We start from the raw sequence: 22,333 nt of genomic DNA, 5'->3' as shown, positions 1-22,333 counted from the left end.
ACGGCCAAACGATGGTTTAAATCTCCACCACAAATTCCATGTATCTTGTATGCGCCACTTGTTATTACATATCTGCACTGAGAAACTACGAGAACTCCTCATATCCACGGTAATATGGGGGACCCATATTACCGTGGATACTATTATCTGCATGGTTAACTGCAACATGTTACTCTTATACGCGGAGTAAATATAATAAGAAGACATTTTTACGCGACTCATCTGTAACAAAAATAACGGATAAGATGCCATTCTGCAAAGACTTATGGGAAGTCATGGGTTACCACGAATAGAAATAGGGCCATGGATAAAATGAAGTCTGTAATGAAAACATTTTAAGACGCAATTATGTTAATTACCTTTAACTTTTTATTTTATTTTAATCACACTATTACATTATTTTAACATGTAAAAAAATACATAGATATTTTTATTGCCTACATACAGTCCCAGGGTTCTACCTATAGGGGGATTAACGTTTGAACGGGAGGGGGGGGGAAATAATGTCTTAGGGCCCTTTGTGGCTGGCTGTGTTCCAATACAGGAGTTTATTTTTTTGTTTCAGGAAAGCAGAGAGTGTATATGAAATGTAATTATTAGCTTTTGCCGAATGCATACCGGTTTATATTCAGTAGTGCTGTTCTGAACGTTTATTTTAAAAAAATATTGCTACATTACATAACATGATGTGCAAACTACACAGTCACACGAACACGTGGTTTTACCTCACTGCTGCCATGCCTTCTTCAGGTTTTGAGACTAAATCATTTTCCTGGAAAATACAGCGTAATAAATAATTATGTTAAAAACACACACTCAGTAACACTAATTAATGTACTCCAGTATAGGTTCTGGTTGTAATATGTATATGCCATAGTGTAGTATCTGAAGGCATCATTTTCCCACCTGTTTACATTGAAGGGATAGCGGCTCATCTGGGATTTCATAAAATATCACAGTCAATGACTCCCTCTCTTCAGCATTAAAGGAACAGGGAAACATTGTGCCATTTCGAAATGCCACTATTTGAAACGGTTTTTCTTTCGCCACAATGTTGAACGATTTGTGCACAGAAGCCTGTAAAAACACAGTGTAAATATCTTTACATATAAAGTACAGTACAGTACTGCATAGTATTTTCATTCCTTCGGCCACACTACTGCCACATACACTTAACAGTAACTGTCTACATTTTTAATTATTATTTTACACAATTATAATTTTGTATTAAGTTTTTTTGGAGTGTATAAAGACCTCCATAATACAATTATATTATTGTCACATTTTAATGGGACAATATATTGCAGACAATGTAAATTTACCTCTGTTTTTCTGGATGTATACCAATCACCTAAACGTACTGTATACCTGTACTGATTTAATCATTTAAATGTAGTCTTCATTCCATATATAGCTCTATACAATATTGTAGTTGGTTTTGTTATTCAAATATTTAAGTAAAGCAGCATACCGCATACAGAAAATTACTTGATACTCATTAATGTGCTGCACTGATATTTAATTTTGTAATATTACAACATAGCCACGTATGTTTGACAAAGCAAACGATGTGGATTCCAAAAATTGCGAGGCTGTACACAGCATCTGTACAATAATTTGGAAATTCAAACACAAAATGTACGTCCAAAAACAAGGCATACCGACATATTCGCCACGTCAAACTGATCGTTCTCAAACTGGATGTTCAGTGGATGAGCTCCGGCGTTGATGACTCTCAAGCTGAATTCTCCCGATGATGGGAAATCGGGCAGTGTTTTCTAATTGAAAGGAAATGGCAGTGTATTCATTACATCATTACGATAGTACAGCGATCATAGTGTATGTTTTCAGGAGAGGGCAGTGTGGTAAAATGTATTGTATACAGTAGATACACCCCATCTGCATCAACCCCACTGACCAGCACGGTGAAGTATGGTCAAATATCACCCATGACTTACAGTGGGAAGGCCCTCATCCAGCAGTGGATTGTGGATTAAGAAAGGGATTTACATATACAATTGTTCTTTATTTACAGTATTCGGAAATTCCACACCGAGTCCGAATATTTGTTTCTGAAATGTCACACTTGAAACAATTTTGGCTTAAAGTGTACTTTATGAAGGACAATGTAAAGTATTGCAAATTTATTGAATCAATGCTGCTAAAATAGTGTACTCCAAGATGGCCTTGGAGATGATGAGTTGTTTAAAACATGTTTTACATGAAGAGACAAAAATATGAAGGAGACATTGACTGCTCATCTATTTTGGTAATATATACAGTAAAGTACTGTACTCTACGCGCAAAACTAAAAATATTCCCTAATCCAGTAAAGAAGATATTGTAATGCAGAACTATATGCATAAATTGCACATTACAGGATAACTCTTATCCATAACCCTATTACCTGCAAGTCCTATTATCCACAGGAGCTGTAGGATCCGCAAAAATTCCAGTTACCCGTGGCACTATTGGTGGATAATAGCACCTACGATATTGGTCCCACAACATCACAGATAAGCAGGGAGATCATGTACCTATATGTATTATAAATTGTAAAATTGGATTTCTATACATCACAATGGACAGCAGTTTGTGTTATTTGTGCGGCTGTAGATGGCATACATCAATTTCCAATTGCACCAGTGCTGCTGCCACAAACGCAAGAGCGGCCAGGATCATACCCACTGCCATCCTGCGAAGCGGACTGTAAAGGTAGAAACACATACTTTTTAAAATGGAAAATTTACTTTTTGAGCATCATATTCTTGGTTCTTTCGGTAAAATCGCGTAGAAGGGAAATAATAAAATAATAAAAATAAAACTATCAAATTCTCACGACGTTTCAGCCACAACGCAAGAAGCCATCCTCAGGTGAAAAAACAGAGCTGTCGGACAGACAGCGTCCTAATGAACACTGCTAAGCTTGGCAGCGTATTTTAAGCTGGGTGGGAGGAGGAGAGCGCCTTGACAAAGGAGTTTACATATCAACAGAGGAATTTAGCATATTGATGACAAATGCAGATATGGGATTAGTCACTCCTTGTGGAATGTGTAGGCGGTGGGGGGGGAGGGGGTCTCAAAGTCATATTATGCTAGTGTATTATGTAGGATTAGCAGTAATAAAGGGAGAGAAATTTGTATAATAAAGAACTGCAACAGCCCAAACCACCGCGTATCAAGCTAGTGCATTATGTGGAAAACAAAAAAGGGAGTTTCTAAAGAACTACACATACCCTACTACCATACAATAAACCGATGTGAAAAAAACGAAATATAACTACATCAATATAATCAATGTACTCAATATACTCTCCAATAAGCTGAGCTGTTAACATTAAGTAACTGGGTATACACTACACTATATAATGACTACCATAAAATATAAACTACATCAATATAATCAATAAACTCAATATACTCTTCAATAAGCTGAGCTACTAACAATAAGTCATTATACATTACACTTCTATGTCGAAAAAATGTTTTGAGTATCAGCTATTGAAAATGTGCACAAATTACAACCTGCTATATGTTTTGCGACATGATCCCTAACATTAATGCCTTGTTAATTAATGGTTGGGATGATGCCTTGGTGTAATGCTTAACACAATGGAATTGCAATTCAAAGGTTGTCGTTTAGTTCTCCCTCAGTGGTTGAAATAGCGAGGTTTTTTAAAAATCTCCCACCTCTGTACACACAGCAGTATAATTTGTTATACCGCAGTTATCTGATTGGCACATGCATGAAAGTATGCCAAATGCCCTCTAGAGTGGTTCTTTAGAGCTCCTGTTGGAAGGCCTTCTGTCAACAGTGCTGTGAGCCTGTTTAACACGTAGGCTTTCGCGGGTTTAACGACGCGATCCATAAGAGGTTTTTGGGTTAGATCGCGTAAATATAAACGTGTCGTTAAACCGGCCACTACCTGACAGAGCCATTTAGTAAGGTTAGGTAATTAGTATATCCATTGTGAGCCAATCAGGTGCAAAGGCATAACAATAATCCCTCTATTTAAGACCGAAGCAGGAAAATTTCTCCACAACTTTGGCTGTTCACCTGATGATGCTGGCTGTAATTACTGGCAAAACGTCGTACTCGAATTGTACATTTTGTCCATTTTACGCTCCAACACACTGATGTGCTAAACTAGTTATGAATTGGGATGTTTTGTTTACGTGACAAACCTTACTAATTGGCTGTGTTGGGTGGTGGTGGGTTTAATGACACATTTATATTTACACGATCTAACCCAAAAACTTTTTTTAATGAATAGTGGTGTGAGTAACAACATGGTTACTTTATGACATACTATAGTGCATACATTAAAAGCACTATAAATCAGGTCGATGGGGCACTTCAAACTTCACTTTGGCAAGTTATCATATAATGGATAACCAAGGTTCTCAGTTGTTTGTGCTGCACTGTATTTCACCCACCTAAAGTTGATGCCACACTTCCTGATGAGTGGATAAATCGCAACGTCAAAGATGGGAATGAGCACAAGAATTAGGATGGGATTTATTGTCTGAGGAAGAAGGCAATGAACATTGCAAAATTAACACTTCTTAGTAGGTTCTCGTATTTTTACTGCAGTATTAAAGTATGCTTAAAATGTAGTTAAAAATGTAAAGGTAACATAAAATCAACATGCCTAAATAACAAATACGTTATTTATTTAAGAAAGTTGAAAAACAAACCTGCATTTGATCAGGCTTCAGAACAAAGGCACCCTGAAAGTAAAATAAAGTACATTGAATGAATATTCAGGACTAAACTATTTCATATGGGCATATATGTAAACATATCAAGTGCCAACTAATGCATAGGTATAATATCCTTTGTGTGTGAAATGGTTTCACGCCATAAAACACAATTTGGATTGTTTTCTTTCGTGACATTCACGTAAAATGCATATACTGCAACTATCCTTTATTTAAGTTTATTTTGGGAATGTAAAAATACCGGTTGATGAACGTGTAAATGTCCAAATGTAAAATGTATTTGTGCTAATAAATGATGTTATCCGATACCACGTGATAACACTTTGGTGGAATAGCGTGAAAGTGACGGCATATGAGTAGCATCCCTTCAGGTTTTTGGTTCAACCCAAAATTCAGGTCATGCAAAATTTCGTATCTATGCCTGAGTTTAGGATTTCCCTACTACATGTACACAACATGTTCGTGCTAAGTCATATTGTATCATCAGTATGGAGTAAATGTAGTGTTTTTTTTAAATTCTTACAAAGTCTCCAGTCATGGTTGTTGCTTGCAGAGTCCATCTTGAACCCTGAGTTGAAATTATAAATCACAGGGTTTTCAGTTGTTTCACTGATAAGTAACCACAGTGGTGAAATTAACATTCTCGAAATTGAACACATTTAACAATAACATAACACATTTGTAAATAAGACTGCCCTAAAGAGGGAATAAATACAATAGGTAACGATTTTGGCAGAGGCCGTTCTTTGTCCAAGAATGTCTGTGTTTCACCATCTTGAAGCATCAGGGATGAAGCAGCTCAATTCCATTTATTTTAATGGCAGTTACTACACAGCCTTATGAATGTTTCTTTTTCCTGACATTTTGTGGCACTAGATTTGTTGTATTTACAGAATGTTAATTGAGCAAACAATTATATGTACGGTACTTGATCTTTGAGTCACCCTCACCTGCTGATCAAAAAGGGCCCAGAACATTGGCAGCGGGATGTATAGGAAAAGGACCCTCAGTACCATCTTGACTTCCATGATAAGATCGTCCTGCACGCAAAAAGTTACATGCATTTTATTTTATTTAATCACAAGGAGGAAATGGCACTTGATCCAAATACATTTCTCCAGAATCATTTGTTTCAACAATGCAAACCATTCAGGGCTGAGTTATTTACATTGTAGTTTCCTTTTGCCCAGTCCAACCAGTGGTCTCGCTTGGGAAACTGCTTGCCCCGGTGATTCCAGCGATTCTTGATTGCAAACTGTACCGGAAACAATGAATATTAAGAGCCTTTTATGTGAAGAAAGTTTTTGTAAATATTTTACCATTCAATTTCCACTTTTTTGTAAAAGAGAAATTTCAAATATATGAAAAACATTATGGTTGGCTTTGTATAAGTACTGTAGCTTAAAGTAGTATTTGACCTTTGCTTAAATGAAAGCGTATTTAATGTTTATTGTTGTATACATCTATATATATGTCTAAAATGTTGAATTCGAAAGAACTTGAAGGTGGAATGAACAAGGTAACACAGGTGGACTGATGGAGTGGAAGAGACACTAGAAATTGAGAGGGATTACAGTGAGGGAAAAAAGTATTTGATCCCCTGCTGATTTTGTACGTTCGCCCCCTGATAAAGAAATGGTCAGTCTATAATTTTAATGGTAGGTTTATTTGAACAGTGAGAGACAGAATAACAACAAAAACATCCATAAAAACGCATGTCAAAAATGTTATTAATTGATTTGCATTCTAATGAGGGAAATAAGTATTTGACCCCTCTGCAAAACATGACTTAGTACTTGTTGGCAAAACCCTTGTTGGCAATCACAGAGGTCAGACGTTTCTTGTAGTTGGCCACCAGGTTTGCACACATCTCAGGAGGGATTTTGTCCCACTCCTCTTTGCAGATCTTCTCCAAGTCATTAAGGTTTCGAGGCTGACGTTTGGCAACTCGAACCTTCAGCTCCCTCCACAGATTTTCTATGGGATTACGGTCTGGAGACTGGCTAGGCTACTTCAGGATCTTAATGTGCTTCTTCTTGAGCCACTCCTTTGTTGCCTTGGCCGTGTGTTTTGGGTCATTGTCATGCTGGAATACCCATCCACGACCCATTTTCAATGCCCTGGCTGAGGGAAGGAGGTTCTCACCCAAGATTTGACGGTACATGGCCCCGTCCATCGTCCCTTTGATGCGGTGAAGTTGTCCTGTCCCCTTAGCAGAAAAACACCCCCAAAGCATAATGTTTCCACCTCCATGTTTGACGGTGAGGATGGTGTTCTTGGGGTCATAGGCAGCATTCCTCCTCCTCCAAACACGGCGAGTTGAGTAGATGCCAAAGAGCTCAATTTTGGTCTTATCTGACCACAACACTTTCACCTAGTTGTCCTCTGAATCATTCAGATGTTCATTGGCAAACTTCAGACGGGCATGTATATGTGCTTTCTTGAGCAGGGGGACCTTGCGGGCGCTGCAGGATTTCAGTCCTTCAGGGCATAGTGTGTTACCAATTATTTTCTTGGTGACTATGGTCCCAGCTGCCTTGAGATCATTGACAAGATCCTCCCGTGTAGTTCTGGGCTGATTCCTCACCGTTCTCATGATCTTTGCAACTCCACGAGGTGAGATCTTGCATGGAACCTCAGGCCGAGGGAGATTGACAGGTTTTTTTGTGTTTCTTCCATTTGCGAATATTCGCACCAACTGTTGTCACCTTCTCACCAAGCTGCTTGGCAATGGTCTTGTAGCCCATTCCAGCCTTGTGTAGGACAATCTTGTCCCTGACATCCTTGGAGAGCTCTTTGGTCTTGGCCATGGTGGAGAGTTTGGAATCTGATTGATTGATTGCTTCTGTGTACAGGTGCCTTTTATACAGGTATAAAAGAGATCTGGGAGCCAGAAATCTTTCTGATTGAGATGGGGTCAAATACTTATTTCTCTCATTAAAATGCAAATCAATGTATAACATTTTTGACATGCGTTTTTCTGAATTTTGTTGTTGTTATTCTCTCTCACTGTTCAAATAAACCTACCATTAAAATTATAGACTGATAATTTCTTTGTCAGTGGGCAAACGTACAAAATCAGCAGGGGATCAAATACTGTTTTCCCTCACTGTACATAGAAACAGCAATAGTTGGTAAAAGATAATCGGAAAAAGGAGGACCCCATTACAAATTTGTGGATGCAGCATCCTCTATAAAGGGGATGGATGAGATGTGATGTTGTTTCAAACACCAATTCATAAAAAACTGGAAAAGTGAGTTAAAAATAAAATGGAATAATGCACCTATTCAAGAGGTGTGCACATTTAACTTTGGAGCATCATTTTTAAACAAATATACTTTGTGAAGCATTGACGCAGTCATCCGTGTTCAACTCCCAACAACGGCAAATATTGTCGGCGAGTGATATCTTAACGAGTTCGTACGTGCGCCCCCCCATGTCCAACTCACACTGACCAGCATGGTGACATATGCTAAAACAATCCAAATGACATACACTGCATGGGGAAGCTTTTATCCAGCAGTGGATGGACAAAGCTGTGAATCATATGTTATAAATCACATGAAGTGGATACATTTTACGTATAATGTCAGAAATGTGGCAAGGAGCGAGTTTGATCCCTGCTGTTTAATAAGGTGAATTTCTTAATCAGTATTTTACGAGAAGCATATTCTTTGCGTTTGTAATAAGTCATATTTGACACTACGAAACAGTATTTTGCATTCAGGTTTTTAATGTGATTATAACATTGCATGGTGACTCACCCCAATGCAGTTGCTCACGTTGACCAATACATTCCCCTCTGGTGGATTCTTTGTGTATGTGCTGCTCCCCCCAATAAAGACAACTGAAATGAAAGTGTAGCGCAGCATTTGCCATTTATATATACTTAAAGAGTGCAAATGTATTGAAGAGGACTTCTTCACACACAGTTGTTTTTGTGTATAATATAATCTTACCAATACAGTAATGCATTATTGAGAATACATTTTACATAATAGCATAATATTAACTTTTAAATACATATAAAAACATTGGCTATTATAATTGTTTGTAATAAAATGGCAGTCCTTGAAAATGTGTAGGTTTACCTAGAGCAAGCACCATGAGAATGGCGGGTACGCCAAATGCCAGAGCATAGCAGTCTGCTCCAAAACACTGAACATCGTCTGTTCAAACACAAATGTGAATTACATCTTTTTAAACATCGGAATACCTATTGGACAATATAGACGTAGGGAAAAAATTATAAATACAAACGACTGGAACTATTACCACAGCAACATTAGTATAGCACAGCAGTAGTACTCACCCCATGATAAATGTGATAGCAATATGTACATTTTAAACCCTAATTCAGTACTATGATTTTAAGAACATTTTGACGTTATATTCACACAACATGAGTTTGTTCGCTATACGCTTCTCTGTATTTACATTTGTTCTGTTAGTAGGCAAAATAAATACCACTTCCTTTTATAGTGTCACCTTTCTCGATATACATGTGTTATTCATAGCTGTATTTGGTTTAAGAACCAGCAATAGAAATATCAATGTCTCTTTATATTTGTATAAATATTTTAAAAATATATATATACTTTTTCAAGTATTATTTTAAATAGTTGTTTTAATCAATTAAAAAATGAAATGTGAAGTAAAATAATGTACAGTAAAACGAATACCACTCTACTGTCTTGCGTTGAACATATTGATCAGTCATGCATTTTTTTAGACATCGTTCTTAAAATATTACTCTTGGGTAGATAACATATAAAATCAAATTATGTTGTATACACAATGTTACCAGCGAACTTAAAAACAAGGTATTGTATTGCAAACTGTTTCCTAGTTACCTCGCAGTATAGGAGTGACAAAGGTTGAAATGAGGCTGCCAGCATTGATGGACAAATAAAAAATGGAGAAAAACTTTCCTCTCTCATGATCCTGTAAACAACACACACGGCACACACACACATTCACAGTCAATAAACAGAACAAAAGCTAAGGAGGCAATGTTTATTGTGGTTATTTCTAGTTTGTAAAGACAAATACCATCTCTCCTATAATTACACATAATTATGCATACATACCATTTAATAACTGTGAAAATCCTTAGAGAAGAGGGGAGGGGGACGACAAATACTTTCACGATTTGATGGCACGAGATAAATGAGCAAAACAAATGTCACATTTGATTGTTAATGTGATATATTCATAATTATATTACATAATACATATACACATGTCTACATAGGTGGCTATAATTAAGGCAAATCTCACCATGCCTGGGTGGAACTGATCTCCACCAAAAGCTGCCACGCAGGGTTTGATGCCTCCGGTGCCCAGAGCAATGAGTCCTAGCCCGACCATTGCCAAGACCCTATAAAACAGCATCCACATTGTTATATATATTGTTTATGTTCACATCACTATTAAGATTACATTCTAATATTTTTCAGATGAGCTTCTGTGGCCATCTGGAATGCTTTTCCTTCTGATATTAGGAAGCCACTGGTGGCTATAATTAAAGCAAATCTCTATGTACTTTTAGATCTATATTGAAAACAAATTTCTTTAGAACTGCTTTTGTGCTTAGTTTGTTGTCCTTTCCCGCACCTCTGATTAGGACGGTTGACTCCGTAGGGTGCGAAATAAGTTCAACATACAATAATTGATACAGAAATAAGCACGAATTACTCACACATGAACAGTGTGCCCTCCGACATCAGGTAGAGCACCAATGGACTTCACGACATGGCCCAGCACGTAGATTATGGACAGATAGATGATGGTTCTGAAACAGAATCACCAAGTGAGTCAACGAGCTCAAAACATTGACCAGAGTGGATTAAAGTCTAATGTAATCCCCACATACTCGTAAAGTCAAATACCTTTAAATGGACAGCCACATTCGTTGTTATATGACAGCAGTGGATTGATCATGGCTGATGACGATCCTGTAGCATGTGATAGCATTTTGCATATTTAAAATAATTTAGATTTGTGAAAAGTTTTAACAAGGCAATATAGTACAGTATTACATACAAATCCGTTCTAGATTTAACGGATAAAAAAAACAAATTAAAAGCGGCGGTATATTGTACAGCGTAGAGTACTAAAACATATCTTGACTTAAAGCTTTCGTGACTGCCGGAATTCATATTCTTTGGGTCTTTCGGTAAAGTCACGTAGATAGGTTCAAATACATTTTTTAAATTAATTTGAACCTATCTACGTGAATTTACCATTTACCAAAAGACCCAAATGATACGAAAACATGGCAAGTGAATACATCAAAACTTTTTTTTGTTTGGCCATGTTTTTGTTTATTGTAGTACGGAGTTAGACTGATGGCTTTAATCTTAGTTGTCTTGTGGTTGTTGTTGTTGTTTGACACAGTGTGAGAGATGGCGGCGCACACAGTTGCAGCAGCTCAGTGTCTACCCGGTCGGTGCCTTGTATGGTTGTTTATGTACGCATTGTGTCTTGTTTTGTGTACATTTTGTCGGGCGAGTAACACCTTTAGCCGGCACGATCTCCTTAAGATCGGACTATGTTACGAACGGAGTGTTACAAGCGAGTTTCTCCGTCTTCACAAGATTCCGGTGGAGTTGGCGAGTCGCCAAGGCTCTCCGTGGATTATTATCCCGGTGGAGAGGAGGCGAAGGCGGCGTAGAGATAGAAGGCAGAAGCGAGGCTGCAGGGCCGGTGCGCTAGCCAGGCTATGGAGGCAGCCACTCAAACCACCGCTACCCAGCCTATTTCTCACGAATGCAAGATCCCTCGCGAACAAAATGGATGAACTGAGGCTACAGACTACAGCGAACAATGTAGTGAAGAACAGCTGCATTCTGCTCTTCACAGAAACCTGGCTTCATTCATACATCCCGGACTCTGCTATTGAGCTAGCAGGCCACATAGCACAGCACCATGACAGAACAGTAGACTCCGGTGAATAACAGCTGGTGTACTAACACAGTGACTGTAGACAGCCACTGCTCACCAGATCTGGAGTATGTGACTGTTAAATGCAGGCCCATTTACCTGCCAAGAGAGTTTACTGTGGTCATGATAACTGCTGTTTACATCCCACCGGATGCTAATGCTAACTCAACTATTGGACTTTTACATGGCAGCATTAGCATTCAGCAGAGCAAGTATCCTGACGCTGTGCAGATTATAGCAGGGGATTTCAACCATGCAGACTTAAAGGCAGCACTCCCTAAATTCCACCAGCATGTTAAGTGTGCTACTATGGGAACTAAGACTCTGGACAAGGTCTACACCAACATCAAACTAGGCTACAGGGCTAGACCACTACCACACCTGGGCCAGTCTGACCATTTGTCCCTGCTTTTGATCCCTGCATACGCCCCCATCAAGAAAACGGCTCCTACCATCACAACAACTGTCGCCACCTGGCCTGAGGGTGCCACCCAGCAGCTGCAGGACTGCTTTGATAGGACCAACTGGGGGGTCTTCGAACATCAGGACCTGGAGGTGTTCACAGATAGTGTATTGTGCTACATTAATAACTGCATAGACACTGTCACTGCGGACAAACGCATTCGGGTCTACTCCAACCAGAAGCCCTGGATGACCCGGGAGGTCCAGCAGCTGCTGAAGGAGAGGAACATCCCCTTCAAATCCCGAGACAAAGCTCTCTACAGCACAGCTCGAGCTAACCTGAAGAGAGGCATCCGTGAGGCCAAAGCAGACTACAGGAGGAGGATTGAGGAACGCCTGGACAGTAACGACAGCAGGCAGGTGTGGCAGGGAGTTCAGCACCTCACCAACTACAGGGCCAACCTCGGAGCTGCTGATGGTGACACCGCTCTGGCAGAGGAGTTGCACCTCTTCTTTACCCGCTTTGAGGTGACACCACCAGGGACAGCATCACCAAACCCCACGGTCCACAGCAGCTTGAACCTCACAGTAGAGGAGCATGAGGTGAGGCACACGCTGCGGGCCGTCAACCCGAGGAAGGCTGCGGGACCTGACGGCGTCCCGGGACGTGTGCTGAGGGACTGTGCTGACGAGTTGGCTGGAGTCTTCACAAGGATTTTCAACCTGTCTCTGGAACAGTCCACGGTACCACCCTGCCTAAAATCCTCCACCATAGTCTCCCTGCCGAAAAAACCCCACATTTCCAGCCTCAACGACTATCGACCAGTAGCACTGACGCCAGTGGTGATGAAGTGCTTTGAAAAACTAGTCCGGAGTCACATCATTGTAACATTGCCCCGAAGCCTTGACCCCCACCAGTTTGCCTACGGAGCGAACCGATCCACGGAGGACGCCGTGGTCACAGCACTACATGCTGCACTGTCACACCTGGAGCAGCAGGGGAGCTATGTGCGGATGCTCTTTGTGGATTACAGTTCTGCGTTCAACACCATCCTCCCACACAAACTGTGGATACATAGCTTCCTCTCGGGCCGCAGACAGAGGGTCAGAGTGGGCCGTCATACATCCACAGTCCTGAGCCTCAGTACTGGCTCCCCCCAGGGCTGTGTACTGAGCCCCCTGCTCTACTCCCTCTACACACATGACTGTGCCTCCGTCCACCATAGTAACACCATTGTGAAGTTTGCGGATGACACCACAGTGGTGGGGCTCATCTCTGGGGGGGATGAGTTTGCCTACAGGGACGAGGTGGAGCGGCTGACAGCATGGTGCCGGAGCAACAACCTGTCCCTTAACACCGCAAAGACCAAGGAGCTCATAATAGACTACAGGAGAAAGAAAACGGACACTCCACCACTAACCATTAACGGGGACTGTGTGGAGAGGGTGGCAGACTTCTGCTTCCTGGGAGTCCACATTGGGGAGGGCCTGACCTGGAGCGCCAACACCTCTGAGCTACTGAAAAAGGCCCAGCAGAGACTTTACTTCCTGAGAATACTCAGGAAGAATAACATCACACAGAAACTGCTGGTGTCCTTCTACCAAGCTTCCATTGAGAGCATTCTTACATACTGCATCTGTGTATGGTACACCAGCTGCACAGTGGCTCAGAGGAAAGCGCTGCAGAGGGTCATCAACACGGCCCAAAAAATCGCCGGGTGCTCTCTCCCCACATTGGAAGAACTACACAATTCCCGTTGCATCAAAAAAGCGAAGAACATTATAAAGGACTCTTCTCACCCTGGACACTCTCTGTTTGAGCTGTTGCCATGAGGCAGACGATTCAGATCAGTCAAAACAAGGACAAACAGATTCAAACACAGCTTTTATCCTACAGCAATTACCACACTCAATACTGCTAATTAATTACTAAGTAATACTATATACAATTGACTGTAAAATAAGGATGTGCAATGATAAAATGTACTTTTATGTGGGTATGTGGGTATACTTGGGTAGTTTTTATATATAAAATTTATTGATTATCTTTTACTTTATTTTTATTTCTTGTTTTATTTATTTAAATGTATTAATGATGTACTGACTGGTGAGCACTTTAAATTTCGTTGTACTGGTGATAATGACAATAAAGGATCTATCTATCTATCTACTTGCATCCCACTGGGATTTTTGCACACAGCGTTGGTGTACGGTGCTATTTCAGGAATATTTTGATGTTTTTTTCCTGGATTTTCTGTTTGCACAGTCACATAGTCATTTTAAGATGTTTTTTTCTTCATGTTTTTGTTTGTTGTGGTTGCACCCGATTCAAGAGCTGAATGGCTCACAGGGCTATACCAAATAAATGGAACTATGGGTAGATTGTATGCTAGTAGGCGACAGGTTACACGATTCCATCGGACTGCAGTATTGACCTTATGATTTATAACGTGTGTCAAACAGACATCAAATGACTATTGAGTGATCCTCGTCTCCATCGGCAGTGCTGAACCAGTGGAGGAAATGTAAATATTGAATAGCAGGGGGCCGTGTTAATTGCCACAGCATTATTATTATCATCATTAAATCCTAGGCTGAGTTGATACCCAAATAAAATGTCAACACACAACCATCTGATTATGAGTCAGGCACTATGCCACAGTGGAAAGCCAGATATATTACGTAGCGTACATACTTGAGGAGGCCTTCAGCGGTAGATATATTTTAGATGAAGATGATTATATACTATAATAGAACATCGTTATCAGCTTTGATCAGTCCACGACTGGATGAAGGCCTCCTTACGCCGTTGCATACTATAACGTCATATATACAAAGGGATTTGAAATCTGACATGTGTCCCCTTCTTTGGTTCTTTCGGTAAAGTCACATAGAATGAGAATAAAATAATAAAATAAAATAAGACAATAAAATTCTCACGACATTTCGGCCACAACACAAGTAGCCTTCATCAGGTGAAAGAACAGAACTGTTGGGATGACAATAAAATTATCACGACGTTTCGGCCACAACACATGTAGCAATCATCAGGTGAAAGAACAGAACTGTTGGGACGACAGTGCTGTTCTGTCGGGACGACAGTGCTGTTCTTTCACCTGATGAAGGCTACTTGTGTTGTGGCTGAAACGTCGTGAGAATTTTATTGTCTTATTTTATTTTATTATTTTATTCTCATTCTACGTGACTTTACCGAAAGAACCAAAGAAGATGAATCCTTGCAGTCATGAAAGCTTTAAATCGAAATGTGTCCCCTTACTTAAATTTCCCCAACCAGGAGTCAGCAATGATGGCCCCGAGTACGGGTGTGAAGTAGCAGAGTCCGCTGAAGGCATGGTAGACAGATGTGGCTGTGTTGTTATTCCAGTGCAGGAAATAACGGAAGTACAGCACCAGCACAGCTAGAATACAAAATAAAATGTTACATTGCATATGCGCTGAACACACACTTCAAAATCGGTGCATGGCAGCCTAACCGCTGTTTTTTTGTGTTAATACAATTCAAAGTCTGATCACCTAATCAAATGTTTATTTTTGAGAAAAACATGAGAAGATTTCACGAAGGTTATAAAAAGCAATTTTAACATGAACAACAATTAGCAAAAATAAATTGAATTACTGTACTGTGGAACGCAATACATTCCTTTCAGAATTTGCTTGCAATACCTTTCATGCCATAGTAGGAGAAACGCTCGCAGAACTCATTAACGACAATGAAGGCAATGCTGATGGGGTAGTTGGAGCCGCAGAATGTCTAAGAAATGAGAACACCGCGTTGAATGTTTTTATCATGCAAAATGTAGCGTCATTTCTACAGTATATTTATATGCTTTGTATATATAGTATACAATATAAGATGCCGTGGCACATTGGTCAACTCACTGTGCTCCCTGCACCTGGCCACCTTAGTTTACTTCCCAGCTACGGCTAACATCAGTGGTGAGTGATATCTGAACCTGGTTTTTGCCCCCATACCTTTTCACCAACCTGCAATGACCAGCGTGGGGAAATATGGTCAAATGACCCTCCTCATGACTGACATCCATTATTTGGTTGCCAAAGGGCTAAATAATAATACTCTATCATAAATAGTATAACATATATCAAGAGTACCGTGTGCAGTGCAGTACGCTACATATTCAGTATTTAGTACACGACACTTACATTTTATCATACATCCACAATTATGTAGCATGCACATCTTAAAATAGTTTCACCCATCGATTATATTGAACGGATGGACAGGTTTAGCGTAGCATTATCCATGCACTTGAGCAAACCACACACAAAGAACCACTTACCTTGACCCTCTTCCTGGGGGCAGAACTCTTTCCATCTTCCATCGCTAATGTTTAGAAACAAAACATACATTTATATTTTTTACATGTAAATGATACACATCAATGTATTGCAACATGAAATGAAATATTTAGCACTACATTTGTTTACCTGTGTCCATGTTCTCTTTTTCCAGTTTTGCCATATTTGCTGAGGCAGTCTCCGAAGTTCTGCAGTTTACAAACCGCTGCAGTCTCTTTAAATCCTGCGCTTACAAACGTTTATTATCATGTTATAAATCAATTAAGTTCTCTTGAGGCTGGGTATGTCGTCGTGACCTTTGAACAAAGTTAATATTTTTTTAAGTTTACCAACAGGTCTCCAAAAAAACTTTGACCCACCTTAATTCTACACACGAGTACAACCTACAGGACCTTTGTACTGAATGAAATTGCTCGCCAGTCACGAGAGGGTTTTGAAAAATATTAACACTTTGACAATAAAACTTTGGTATGTTTGAAAGTGTGAGGATTCTTTAAAATTAAACGACCAAATCAAAATGGTATTCGCAACAGTGTTGGTCTAAATAAGCAAAAGCAATAGCCTCAGGCACACTAAAACTCTCTGCTTGGTTTAGATATGTGGAAGACACATTGGTGGTCTGGCCACACGGCAAATATACCCTTAACGGATTGCTAAATAATCTCAACTCGCAACACCCATACATCCAGTTTACCATGAAAGTTTAAGCTGACAGAACTCTCCCATTACTGGATATTCTGCTCGGGCGTGATCGAAATGGTAAGATAATACATAGCGTTTACTGAAATAAAATGCACACTGAGGCCAAGCTGAATGCAGTCACACCATCACTTCTCAGCCGACAATGGGAATGCCACTGTCATCATGGATAAAACCACTTACAACAACAAAATTCAGGACCTTAATGATGGCAGCTATACAAAAATCAACAGAGATCCCACCAACCGTCTAGCTACAAAAACCAACAATATCATCACTAATTCAACTTCTCTAATCGATTCGACCAAGCAGCGCTCACTAAAACCTTTGGCTGCTAGACCACCCAGATTGTATGACCTTCCAAAGATCCATTAAGAAGGTACCCCGTTACGTTATATCGTCTCCACCATTAACTCACCCACCTACAAACTGGCCCGATTTCTGCCTGAGACCCTGCTTCCTTTCACGGGCAAGACCACCTCAGCTGTACTTAACTCAGCTCACTTGGTTTCTCTAATCAAGGACATCTCACTGTCTCCAGATGATTTACTTGTCAGATTCGATGTAGTCTCCCTGTTCACCAAGGTTCCTGTACCTGACTCCATTGCAGTCATTGAATACTTGGTCCAACAGGGACTGAATCCAGATGTACCAACTTTGGTAAGGCACTGCCTTACCAACACTTACTTCACATGGAATGGTACATTCTACAAACAAAATGAGGGTACCCCAATGGGATCTCCCTTATCGCCAGTGGTAGTGAATGTTTTCATGGAGAAATTTGAGACAGATGCCATCCAGACATCCACCCTACGTTCTTCCTTGTGGAAGAGATACGTAGATGACATGTTCGTCATCTGGCCACATGGCCTGCCAGCAATGAACCAATTTTTCAACCAGAACAATTCCATACACCCATTTATCAAATTCACCAATGAAGTGGAAAAGGATGGCAAGCTACCATTCCTGGATGTTTTGATCAAGAAGAGGCCTGATGGCTTGTTGGGACACTGTCTACAGGAAAGCCACCCACACAGATGCCTATTTAAAGCCTGACTCCCACCACCATCCAGCCCAGAAGAATTCCCTCATCAAAACACTACACTATAGGGCCCGTTGCATCTCCGACCAGCACCACCTTGCCAGTGAGTTGGAGCACGTACACCAAGCCCTCAGGATGACCAGATATTCTGACCCTACAATCCGCAAAGGTGTCTCCCCAGCTATGGGGAGACAACCATCTGAGGATCCAACCAATACCATCACTTTACCATACATAGCAGGGGTTACCAAAAATATTTCAAAATCTTAAAAAAACGCAAGATCCAGGTTCGTTTCAACACAGTACACAAAATCCGTGATTTGATCCCATCTGTAATGGATGTGATTCCTGATATGCAATACCCCGGTGTCTGCAAACTGAGTTGTGGCTGGGGCAGCAGTTACATTGGGGAAATGAAACAACATGTCTCGGACCGCGTTCGCGAACACAAGGCAGATCGGAAACATGGTAGGATCACTACCTCTGCCGTTGCTGATCATTGTTTTAACACTGTGGGCTCACACGGAATTGACTTTTCCAAGACAAAGGTACTCTGCAAACCCATTGGCTATTATCAGAGATTTGTTCATGAAGCCATCTAGATATACAAACACAGACATAACTTCAACTGAGAAGATGGGTACAAACTGAGCAATCAGTGGTCCACTTCACTCCAGTGACCTGGGTGCGGCTGCGGGGTCCACTTTCTGCCCCACCCCCCTCCCCTTCTCTCTCCCCCCCTGCAGCCGATCTCTCAGATCTCTCCATGTGCTGCCACGGGGTCCACTTTCTGCCCCGCCCCCCTCTCTCCCCCCACCTCCTCTCTTCCCCCATACTACCAAGGCATATATAACCTCGTGCCATGGCAGATCTCTCGCCTACTTCAGCAGTTTTTTCTTGCTGTGGTCTCACCTGTTGCGATCGAAACGTCATGACCTATTCTTTTTCTACCTACGTGTCTTTACCGAAATAACCAAAGAGTATGGATTCCTGCAGTCACGAAAGCTTCAAATCACGATTAAATAATACATTGTTTAAATGCATGCCTATACAGGTCACCATATGTCACTGGGGATAACCTGTAGGCAGACAATAACAGGTACTGCTATTTTAGTGGATACCCATTGTAATTTACATGCATTCAATAATTCCCCCCACTTTGCAGAAGAAGGGCTCACAATGAAGTCATCACACCTATCCCTCTATTTAAGGAATGAAGCAGGAGAATTCTCCACAAATGTGGCTGCCGCCTGATGATGGTCGTTGTAATTACTGGCAATACGTCGTATTGTGAATGTTGTAGATTTGCTGTCCAAACACACTGGTGTGCTGTACTAGTAACGAATTGGCATGTTCTGTTTACGTGACAACCATTACTAATTGACTGTGTCGGCTGGTGGCGGGTTTAACGACATTTATATTTACGCGATCTAACAAAAAAACCCAATGTATTATAGATGATATTGGTTGCGAAAAAAAGTATTTGATCCCCTGCTGATTTTGTACGTTTGCCCACTGACAAAGAAATGATCAGTCTATAATTTTAATGGTAGGTTTATTTGAACAGTGAGAGACAGAATAACAACAACAAAATCCAGAAAAACGCATGTCAAAAATGTTCTAAATTGATTTGCATTTTAATGAGGGAAATAAGTGTTTGACCCCAATTCTAGATTTGAAGCTTTCGTGACTGCAAGGATCCATACTCTCTGGTTCTATTTGGTAAAGTCACGTAGGTAACGAGCTGAGATTAGGAGCACACTCTTAAAGGGAGTGCTCCTAATCTCAGCTTGTTGCCTGTATAAAAGGCACCTGTCCACAGAAGCAATCAATCAATCAGATTCCAAACTCTCCACCATGGCCAAGACCAAAGAGCTCTCCAAGGATGTCAGGGACAAGATTGTAGACCTACACAAGGCTGGAATGGGCTACAAGACAATTGCCAAGCAGCTTGGTGAGAAGGTTCATAGTTTCATAGTTTAGTTTCATTTATTTGGTATACCCTTGCGAGCCATTCGGCTCTTGAATCGGGTGTAACCGCAACAAAAAAAAACATGAACAAGAAAACATCTTAAAGTGACTTTGTGCATGTGCAAACAGAAAATCCAGGAAAAAACATCAAAATATTCCTGAAATAGCACGTTACACCAACGCTGTGTGCAAAAATCCCATTGGGATGCAAGTCAAACAACAACAACAAGAAAACTTTGATTAAGGCCATCAGTCTAACTCCGTACTACAATAAAGAAAAACATGGCCAAACCAAAAATAAAGCCATAAATGCAATGTAACAGTGATCATAGGAACTGTGACCGAATTTTTTACAATAAACTACATAAATAACATGGAACACATGAGTCACTCCACAAACAACAGGAGCATCAGTGTTGTCAGGTGACAACAGTTGGTGCGATTATTCGCAAATGGAAGAAACACAAAAGAACTGTCAATCTCCCTCGGTCTGGGGCTCCATGCAAGATCTCACCTCGTGGAGTTGCAATGATAATAAGAATGGTGAGGAATCAGCCCAGAACTACACGGGAGGATCTTGTCAATGAACTCAAGGCAGCTGGGACCATAGTCACCAAGAAAACCATTGGTAACACACTACGCCGTGTTTGGAGGAGGAGGAATGCTGCCTATGACCCCAAGAACACCATCCCCACCGTCAAACATGGAGGTGGAAACATTATGCTTTGGGGGTGTTTTTCTGCTAAGGGGACAGGACGACTTCACCGCATCAAAGGGACGATGGACGGGGCCATATACCGTCAAATCTTGGGTGAGAACCTCCTTCCCTCAGCCAGGGCATTGAAAATGGGTCGTTGATGGGTATTCCAACATGACAATGACCAAAACACACGGCCAAGGCAACAAAGGAGTGGCTCAAGAAGAAGCACATTAAGGTCCTGGAGTAGCCTAGCCAGTCTCCAGACCTTAATCCCATAGAAAATCTGTGGAGGGAGCTGAAGGTTCGAGTTGCCAAACGTCAGCCTCGAAACCTTAATGACTTGGAGAAGATCTGCAAAGAGTAGTGGGACAAAATCCCCCCTGAGATGTGTGCAAACCTGGTGGCCAACTACAATAAACGTCTGACTTCTGTGATTGCCAACAAGGGTTTTGCCACCAAGTACTGTCATGTCTTGCAGAGGGGTCAAATACTTATTTCCCTCATTAAAATGCAACATTTTTGACATGCGTTTTTCTGGATGTTTTTGTTGTTATTTTGTCTCTCACTGTTCAAATAAACCTACCATTACAATTATAGACTGATCATTTCTTTGTCAGTGGGCAAACGTACAAAATCAGCAGGGGATTAAATACTTTTTTCCCTCACTGTACGTGTGTTGATTCCACATTCCCCTTTTACATGAGCTAACCGTCTTCAATAGGAAACAATCTCAATAGATTTTAGTCTTGGGGGTTTCAGGAGCTAAATGCCAATGTTGTGGTCTGCTCACCACGAGAGGGCTTCAGAAAAGAGTTTGTATAGTTTTGTTATTCCTCTGTTGAAGGAGTGATGACTAAAGTGGTTTACAATGTAGTCCATAATTTGGGTTGCATAGCCACAATTGCACTGTGGTTGATATCCTAAATTTTCCATTCATGAAGATGTGCACATTGGCTTGTTGATGTTCTCATCCAGTTGATGGTATATCACTGTTTTTGAGGAATGTCAAAGCCAAGAAGTGTGGTATTTGGGTCTCAAATGAAGTATTTTTTCTGGACGTCCACATTGTTCCACTCTGCCAGCGTTCTTCCAGATCTGTTTGAGATTTTAGAACGGTGACAGTATGCTCGCAGAAGGAGGTTTTGGACTTGAATCGATAGCGATGTACATAGCAGAGACATGCAACTTGCAACTTGCATGTCTGTGCGGATATTTGGTGACAGGATGTTGACCAGAATGGGGAGCCAGCGGTTGGTGTCGGTTTCAGTGTTTCGGTTATGATGCGCTGTGTGTTATTTAATTGGGCATCTAAGAATTCTGTGTACGATCTCCCAGACCAGGCTGGAGCACAGTACTCTCCCACTCAGTATATCACTGATAGGGCAGCAGTTTGGAGCGCATCAGCTGAGGCACCCCGGATTCTTCCTGAAAGTTCCTGTAACAGGGCGATTCTTCATGGATGCCACAATTGTGCACAATAAATGTTGTCTTCTTAATTTCTTATCCAATCACC

The 22,333-nt window shown here is 40.8% G+C and overlaps 1 protein-coding gene across 2 annotated transcripts in view; it reads right to left on the bottom strand.

Annotated features, from left to right (window-relative positions):
- LOC116947968 (solute carrier family 15 member 2) overlaps positions 1-22,333 on the bottom strand; it is a 46,522-nt gene that overhangs the window by 3,842 nt on the left and 20,347 nt on the right. The window contains exons 2-19 of one of the 2 annotated variants that reach the window (XM_032964317.2): positions 16,538-16,631; positions 16,390-16,433; positions 15,755-15,842; positions 15,348-15,489; positions 10,425-10,517; positions 10,004-10,103; positions 9,577-9,667; positions 8,815-8,892; positions 8,488-8,570; positions 5,891-5,977; positions 5,673-5,762; positions 5,246-5,290; positions 4,699-4,731; positions 4,438-4,526; positions 2,626-2,707; positions 1,662-1,778; positions 907-1,077; positions 726-772 (exon numbers count right to left, since the gene is read on the bottom strand). In XM_032964317.2, the coding sequence (XP_032820208.2) occupies positions 726-772; positions 907-1,077; positions 1,662-1,778; positions 2,626-2,707; positions 4,438-4,526; positions 4,699-4,731; positions 5,246-5,290; positions 5,673-5,762; positions 5,891-5,977; positions 8,488-8,570; positions 8,815-8,892; positions 9,577-9,667; positions 10,004-10,103; positions 10,425-10,517; positions 15,348-15,489; positions 15,755-15,842; positions 16,390-16,433; positions 16,538-16,631 (1,574 nt within the window). The remainder of the gene's footprint in view (positions 1-725; positions 773-906; positions 1,078-1,661; positions 1,779-2,625; positions 2,708-4,437; positions 4,527-4,698; positions 4,732-5,245; positions 5,291-5,672; positions 5,763-5,890; positions 5,978-8,487; positions 8,571-8,814; positions 8,893-9,576; positions 9,668-10,003; positions 10,104-10,424; positions 10,518-15,347; positions 15,490-15,754; positions 15,843-16,389; positions 16,434-16,537; positions 16,632-22,333) is intronic. The other variant, XM_032964318.2, reaches the window with a different exon arrangement.

The sequence above is a fragment of the Petromyzon marinus genome, chromosome 2 (genome assembly GCF_048934315.1).
Source record: "Petromyzon marinus isolate PM22_M1 ecotype Great Lakes invasive population chromosome 2, UKy_Petmar_22M1.pri1.0, whole genome shotgun sequence".
Classification (NCBI taxonomy): domain Eukaryota; kingdom Metazoa; phylum Chordata; class Hyperoartia; order Petromyzontiformes; family Petromyzontidae; genus Petromyzon; species Petromyzon marinus.
This window is presented reverse-complemented; position numbering and strand designations above follow the sequence as displayed.